We start from the raw sequence: 8,502 nt of genomic DNA on the forward strand, positions 1-8,502 counted from the left end.
AACAACAACAACAACAATACTTTTAAGGTTCATATATCACCTGCTTCCCATTCTACCATTCCTACCTCTCCCCCCTCAGTTCCATATGTTCCCCCTAAGATAGCAACTATGCCAGGTTTCATTGCCCTCCTCTCCAGGGTTAGTTGAGAATAGGCACTCCGCCAGTCACTGTCTGACTGGGTGGTTGGTTTAGTCATTCTGCTGTGGTGGTGAGCTACCCTTGAGCCCGTCTCTAACTCATGGTGACTCTGTGTGTTACAGAGTAGATTTGCTCCACAGTGCTCTTGGCTGTAATCATTATGGAAATTCACCAGGCCTTTTGTGCAACTGCCAACCTTTACCCTGTGTCTCCCTCCAAATGGGAGAGGAGCACAGTACAAACAGGAAATCCAAAGTACAGTAGTGGAATGTTTGCAAGTCACAAAGCACACAGAAAAGGTTTTGACTACGTCTTAAGCTGGGTTCTCTAGAAAAGCAAAACCAGTGAACTGTGTATATACAAGTATTACCGAGTCAGTTCCAACTCACAGCAACCCTGTATGGGATTTTTAAGGCTTCAGATTTTTGCAGGAGCAGAAAATCTCATCTTTTCCCTGTGAAGTGGCTGATGGGCTCACTGGACTGCTAACTGAAAGGTTGGTGGTTCAAATCCACCAGCCACTCCTTGGAAACCCTGTGCAGGGTCACTATGAGTTGGAACCTACTTAACGGCTCTTAACAAGTACACACACACACACACACACACACACACACACAGATGATCGCAAGGAAATAGTTCACATAGTTGTAGAGACAGTTCCAAGTCAGTGGGCAGATGTCAGACTGGAGACTTCTCCTGACTCGTGTGTCTATAGGGCTGATGAACCCAAGGTGAAGAGGTCAGACGGCAGACTGCTGGCTAAAAAAGGTCAGCAGATTAGATGGTAGGCTACTGATAATTCTCAGGATCAGCCAGTGATGCAGCAGGCTGCTGGCTCAAGTCCAAAACAGCAGCGGTCAGATGATGAGACAGATACAAGTTCCACATCCAGAAATAAACAAACAAGCTTTGCAGGAACATCCACGCATATTGGAAGAAGGCCACACCCCCACGGGAATGCCCTTTCAACTGATTGGCTGCTCATGGCAGATCTCATCATGGAGATGGTTACATAATATTGATCCCAGCATGAGGGTGACTACATCTTAACTACCAAACCACTGAGAACCCTGGCCCAGTCAAGTGTGCACACAACCTTAACTATGACAGACGGCTCTCTCTGTGATCCCCTTTCCATTTCACACAGCCAGCTCCAATTCACCCCCATTGTCCTTTAAAAAAATCCTTTTCATTGTAAATTAACATAAAGTTTACAGAACAGATCATCAGTTTTATATTCAACGAATCATATGCTTTGCTTCATTACTTGGTTGCAATCATCTCCATGTCCAAAAAGTTAATAGCATTTACCTCTGTTTACTTTAACTTTTTCATTCCTCCCTGTGCTTCCCATTACCTTCATCTTTCCTCTGCTGACCTCCCTCTTGTATATTGCCTGCCCTGTCACCTATGCTAACCTATGTATACTCTCTAGCCTCTGAATAACTTTTCCTCTCTCTCTTCCCATGACCATCATTGATGGATTGTTTTATTAAGAAAACCTTTCTTAACTTTTTACAACATTGGTCTTATACAATATATATCCTTTTGTGATTGACTAATTTCACTCAGCATAATGTCCTCTTGGTTCATCCATGTTGTGAGGTGTTTTGCAGATTCATTGTTAGTGTTTATCGTTGTATAGTATTCCATTGTGTGTATGTACTAAAGTTTTTTTTAACCATTCTTCTGTAGAGGGACTGTGTAGTGCATCTGCCTAGTCTGCCATCTTGCCAGAAGTCTCCAATTCCCTCTTGTTACCCCAAGGTCACTGATATTTTGTCTCTCTGCTGGAGTCTATTGTAAGCAATGTTACGCAGATCAAGCCTGTGTGGGGAGAATCATATTTTCCATGTGCCGGGGTAATTCAACAATAATAGCAGGTGCTGGTTTAGGAAGCAGGGGGGCAGTGGCATCATTTGAATGTTTCTTTCTTGGCTCCTTTTCCCAGGTCTTACCAATGAGGACAACAAGACTCTGGCCTGGGAGGGTGTCATGAAGGAAAATTATCTCGTCAAGATGCACACGAAAGCCAGTGACACCTCTGAGGAGTAAGTCGGTTGTTCTCTTTCAATTTTGTGAGGCTCCCTGGTAATACATATGCTGGCAGAAGGCAGGCATCATGTGTCTGCAAAGTCAGCGTCCTACTTATCTAGTGCTGCTGTGACAGAAATAGCACAAGAAGGTGGTTTTAACAGACAGATATGTTTCCTCACAGTTTCAGAGACTGGGAGTCTGAAGACCCAGTGTCAGCTCTAGGGCAAGTCTTTCTCTTTCTCTTGGCTCTGGGGGAAGGTCCTTGGTTCCTTGGCAGTCTGCACATGGTATGGCATCTGTCTTCCCTCAACTCTCTGCTTCTTTCTTTGCTTGTATTTAATCTGCTCTTTTATATCTCACCAGAGATAGATCTAGACACACCCTGCGCTAACACTTCTTCATGAGGTTAACAAAGGAAATACATTGCCAAATGAGATATTAACCACAGATATAGGGGATTTACAACACCCATTTTGAAGAACACAATTCAATCCATAGAAATATAGAAATTGCCTCCAACATTTTAGCAGAAAGCAATTAACACCTAAAAGATGTTAGTTACCCAAACAATTGAAGATGATAAACACTTAAGTATGTGCCCTTCTTTCATCAAGGGGCAAAAACCACCCTTTCCTCACTTGCCTGATTATTCTCCAAAGTCCCAGGTAAGAATCAAGTATTTGGAGCCTGCAGTGAAGGTCAGGGAACCAGGTAACTGGAGCTTGGTTTCTCAACTCAGTGTGGAGGCAGGTCCCAGAGGGCTCACAGATTATGGGCAGTGAGTGTGTGATCTTGTGTGATCTCTGTGACTGGAGGAAGAGAGAAGGGAAATCCATCAGGCTGATCTCTTGCAGTTGCTCCTGAGTGATCCAAAACACTTTGTGAACTGCCTGAAGTTGTTTTAAATAAAGAATGGAAACAAGTGACACCGGGAGGAAGTGGGACAAGTGATGTTAAATGTTAATGAGAGGAAACAAAACATTTCTGAGTTGATATAAAACTGATGATCTGCTCTGTAATCCTTTACTCAATTCACAATAAAAAAGTAAAAGATAAAAATCAATAAATGAGCTCCAGCTAAGTCTAAGGACACCGGTAGTGCCTTATACAGGGTCTGCTCTTATTGTGCGGTTGTTGTTGTTGTGTTGTGGAGTTGATTCCAATTCCATGTGACCCCATGTGACAGAGTAGAGCTGCCCATAGGGGTTCCTGGGCTATGACCTTCACGGGAGCAGATCCCCAGGTCTTTCTCCCATTGTTGTTGTTGTTGTCAGGTGCCATCAAGTTGGAACCGACTCATAGCGACCCCATGCACAGAAGAACGAAACAATGTCCGATCCTGGGCCAACCCCACTACCGCTGCCACACTTGAGTCCATCAGTGATGACACCTGGCCGATCCATCTCGTTAGGGGTCTTCCTCTTTTTCTCTGACCCTCATGACATCCTTCTCCAGTGACTCTTTCCTCCGGACAATATGTCCAAAGTATGAGAGATGAAGCTTAGCCATCCTGGCCTCCAAGGAGCACTCTGGCTGTACTTCTTCCACAACAACAGATCTATTGGTTCTTTTGGCAGTCCATGGCACTTTCAGTGTTCTCCTCCAACACCACAACTCAAAGACACTTTCTCCCATGGAGCCTCTGAAAATGTTCTAACCCTCAACCTTTCAGTTAACAGCCATGTACTTTGAAATGTTACACCCTCCGGGCTCCTACTGTGAAAATGAACGCGCCTAATTGGCACATGTCACTCTTACTGAGAAATCAAAACTCACTCAAACAAAACCCAAGTACATCTGTTAGTGTTGTTGTGGTGTGGCACTGTGGGCTAATGTGCTGGACTGCAAGGTCGTTTGGGCCACATGGTCAGTGGTTCAAACTCACCAGTTGCTCCTTGGAAACCCTATACAAAGTCGCTATGGGTCCGAACTGACTTGACGGCACTTAACAACAACAACAATTGGCACATGCCACTCTTATTGAGAAATCAAAACTCACTCAAACAGAAACCAAATACATCTGTTAGTGTTGTTGTTGTTAGGTGCCATCAAGTTGGTTACAACTCATAGTGACCCTATTATGCAAAACAGAACAAAACACTACTTGGCCCTGGACCATCCTCACAATCATTGTTAAGCTTGCACCCGTCGCTACTGCCACTGTGCCAATCCATCTTGTTGGGGGTCTTCCTTTTTTTTTTTGCTATACCATGATGTCCTTTTCCAGGGACTGGTCCCTTCTGATAATACGTCTGAAGTCTGGCCATCCTGACTTCTAAGGTGCATTCTGCTTATACTTTTTCTAACATAGATTGGCTTATTCTTTTGGCAGTCCGTACCACTTTCAATATTCTCCTCCAACACCATAACTCAAATGCATCAATTCTTCTACAGTCTTCCTTATTCACTGTCCAACGTTCTCATGCATATGAAGCTATTGAAAATACCGTGACTTGGGGGCTGGTGCACCTTACTCCTCACACTGACATCATTGCTCTTGGATGCTGTCAAGAGGTCTTGTGCAGTAGACATGCCTGATGCAATACATCGTTTGATTTCTTGACTGCTGCTTCCATGAGTGTTCATGGTGGATCCAAAGCGCAAGGAAGTCTTTGACACAGTTAATCCCGTTGCTGTTCTGGGTGGTACAAATGATGAAGCCCCTCAACTACCATGGAGCACAGTTCTACTCTGCACACAGGGGGGTGCTGTGAGTCAGAATAGACTCACAGGCAATGAACAACAACAACCCCTTTGTTGGGTTCAACACAGTGATTGGAAGAAGCACCCAGCTTTCTTGCCCTTTGATTAACTGTGGACAGCAACTGTCCCTCTGTTCTTGGACACCAGACCTTGGTCTTGAAAGGGAGGAGGAGTGACCTTGAGGATCACTTTCTGCCCCCTCAGCAGCGGGGACATCATTTATTGTCTGTACTTTTAACTAGGGAGAGAGAGGGGCTCAACTTAGTATGGGTATTCAGAAGAAATTTAAAAAGGGGAAGGCAGGTGAGCCTTGAGTTCGCTGAAATTGAAAATGATCTGTCTACTGTTTTGAAATGGGGCCTGGTAACCTCTTTCTCTGTGTTTATCTCTTTCTCTTGCTTCACTCCTTAAAAAAAAAAAAATCTGCAGAATGAATCTTCGTTTTCGACAGCTGGATACAAAGGTATGATTCTGTTGATTGTTTGGGAACTAACCTTTTATCTCTATGACCTCTGATAATATCACTGATAATAGAGAAGAGGATATTCCACATTTGGTTTTCTACATGATGAAGGGTTGGGTATGGGCTCCCAACCCCTCGCAGGAAACTGTCCTGAAACCCCACTACCCAGATGGCGAACGTCTTCCTGTCCCTGTCCAACCCAGAGGTCATTCTCCTCTTTCTTTCAGCTTCGGAAACAGGTATCACTGCTGCTGCCGGATGCCGTCCAGTTGGTTTCGACTCGTAGTGATCCGTGTGACAGATTAGAACTGCCCCATAAGATTTTCTTGGCTTCAATCTTTATGGGAGCAGATCGATGGGTCTTTTTTTGGCAGAGTCACTGGATGGGTTTGAACCTCAACTTTGGGGTTAGTTGAGTGCTTAGCCATTGTGCCACCAAATCCCCTTGGAGCCAGCTGCAATCCATTGCAATTACAGGGAGCCCCAGAAAGGCTCAGCATAGCGGTGTGGGAGATTGTGAGTCTCTAGACCATTCTATGATGCCGCTGTGGTTTGTTACCCAATTATCTTGAAGAGGGTGACCCATGTGTGAGTAGTCTTGTGCTTATGGAGCATGGGGAGGGTGTGTCCAGCCCTCAGTCAGGTAGCAGGAGTTATGGTTGTTGGTTTTGCTTTTAGGACCATCCAGTTGGTTCCAAGTCATAGTGACTGTACGTCTAGCAGGACAAAACACTGCCCAGTCCAGCGCCATCCTCATAATTGCTGTATGTTTGAGCCCAGTGTTGTAGCCACTGGGGGTCTTCCTCTTTTTCACTGACCCACCACTTTATCAAGCAGGATGCCCTTCTTCCTCCTGACAACATGTTCAAAGTGTGAGAGACAAAGTCTCGCCATTCTCACTTCTAAGGAACATTCTGGTTGTACTTCTTCAAGACAGATTTGTTTGCTCTTCTGGAAGTCCATAGTTACTTTCAATATTCTTCAGCAGAAATGACACCTACTCCCAGGGACAGATTACCCCATATGCAAGGTAGGCACAGGCTTATCTGTGCTTACTTATTAATCTATAGAGAACAATTTCACATGGGTTCCACCATATCTTGGATGAAAAATTTATGTTAACTGTTCCCTGTTGATTACTACTTACCTTGTGTGTTGTGTAATGTGATGCTGGTGGTGTTGGTGTTGGTGTGCTGTGGAGTCAGTTCTGACTCACAGTGACCCTGTACAGGATTTCTGAGGCTATAAATCTTTACAGGAGCAGAAAGTCTCATCTTTATCCCACGGAGGAAGGGAGAAACTGGTAGATTCGAGCTGCTGACCTTGTGGCTAGCAGCCCAACTCATAATCCGTTACCAGGGCTCCTTAACCCGACACTTGTTGTCGTTAAGCACCATCCAGTTGGTTCCGACTCATAGCGACTCTGTATAGGGCTTCCGAGAAGTGGTCATTGGGTTTGAACCTCCAACCTTGCAATTCAAACCCATCTTGCACTCCAGTGCATTTCCTGCAGCGCCACACCTGGACTCCTTCATCTAACACTGCTTACCCATAATGTTGGATCTCTGCCAGGCTCTGAAGAAGAAACACTGTCTGGGGTTTGATGGCAGAATTCTGAGCATGGCATTGTTTACAATGACCTCATATCCTAAGATTTGCTTGATTTGTGTTATAAGTTTTTATTAGTTTTACACTTCTATCAAACAAAAAATTGTAGTTGTATCTTATACTTGTACTGCTGTTAGTATGAGTTACATACACTATTATTTCTAGCATTAATTTCTCTGTATCATTGCAATCAGTATGCTTATGTAGGTGCTGTTGCTCTGTAAGATAAGCACTGGACTGCTAACCACAAGGTCAGCGGTTCGAGTGCATCTGCCACTCCACAGGAGAAAGGTGAGGCTTTCTGCTCCCACAAAGATTTACAGCTTTGGAACTGATTCAATGCTACTTAATAACAAACAGGATCCACTAGTGTTTTGCATTTAGATCAAGCAAATTCTGGAACCCTGGTGGTTCAGTGGGTAAGCATTCAACTGCCAACCAAAAAGTCAGTGGTTTGAGCCCACCAGCCACTCTTCAGGAGAAAGATGTAGCAGTTTGCTGTCATAAAGATTGTTGTTGTGAGGTGCCATCGAGTTGGTTCCAACCTATAGCGACCCTGTATAGGGTTTCCAAGGAGCAGCTGGTAAGCTTGAACTGCTGACCTTGTGATTCAAATCAACTTTGCAGTCTAGCGCATTAACCCATAGAGCCACACCAGGACACACCGTAAAGATTACATACAGCCTTGGAAACCCTAGTACCACTCTGTCTTATAAGTTTGTTATGAGCTGGGATGACTTGACGGTACCCAAAAACAAGAAGCCAGTCCTAAGTCATGCTAATGAGCACTTGCTAACAATATGATTTTAGGAAGTAAGCGCTGAACAGAGTCTGAGACACTCTGCAATTTCATTGCCTGCCATTCCACATGCATGCCTGTTTCGTGAAAAAAACTATAGAACAATCCTTAGAAATTTAAAATTGGGAAATTTCACCTTCAGACCAGTTCTGTTTTTTCTTCTCTGTAAGCTTAATGATCTCAAGGGTCTTCTGAAAGAGATTGCTAATAAGATCAAATGAAGAAACGTGGATTCTGATGGAGAAAAATCTCAGATGGTACGGTACGTTATTCTAATGGCTGATTATTATTATTATTTTGTTGTTGTTGTTCTGAAATTTTACATACTTTAAGACTAACTTTAAAATCATAGTATTTTTCTCAGCTATTTTCTTTTCATACAGTGTCAGATTGAAAATTATGCATTTTGTAAAATATTCAAAGAACGGTGAATTCAGACAGAAATGAGTGATAGGCCCCCACCTCCTTCACCAATGTCACCCCCGCCACCAGAGGTGGGTCCTGTTAGGGTGTGGTAAAAGCCTCGTTTTGGATCTGTTTCTGAATCAAATTTTGGCTACAGCGTTTTAAGACTTTCCTTTTTTTTTTTTTTCATTCTCATTTCTTGTTATCTTCCCAAACCAGTGCCTAAACATGTATCTCATTCTCATACTATTTTTGGATTTGTTGCTATGTGATATACAAATGTATGCTTTTACTAGCAAACATCTTTCAGGAATGCATTCAAATTTTTTTTTTAGCAATAGTTCATTT

At 43.5% G+C, this 8,502-nt stretch overlaps 1 protein-coding gene across 1 annotated transcript in view; it reads left to right on the forward strand.

Moving 5' to 3' along the window:
• Positions 1-7,971, forward strand: part of TRPM8 (transient receptor potential cation channel, subfamily M, member 8) — a 107,565-nt gene extending 99,594 nt beyond the window's left edge. The window contains exons 22-24 of the mRNA XM_006866768.1: positions 2,091-2,190; positions 5,309-5,342; positions 7,920-7,971. Coding sequence (XP_006866830.1) covers positions 2,091-2,190; positions 5,309-5,342; positions 7,920-7,970 — 185 coding nt within the window. The 3' untranslated portion in view covers position 7,971. The remainder of the gene's footprint in view (positions 1-2,090; positions 2,191-5,308; positions 5,343-7,919) is intronic.
• The last annotated feature ends 531 nt before the right edge of the window (positions 7,972-8,502 follow it).

This window comes from Chrysochloris asiatica, unplaced genomic scaffold (assembly GCF_000296735.1).
Source record: "Chrysochloris asiatica unplaced genomic scaffold, ChrAsi1.0 scaffold00096, whole genome shotgun sequence".
NCBI classification, from domain to species: domain Eukaryota; kingdom Metazoa; phylum Chordata; class Mammalia; order Afrosoricida; family Chrysochloridae; genus Chrysochloris; species Chrysochloris asiatica.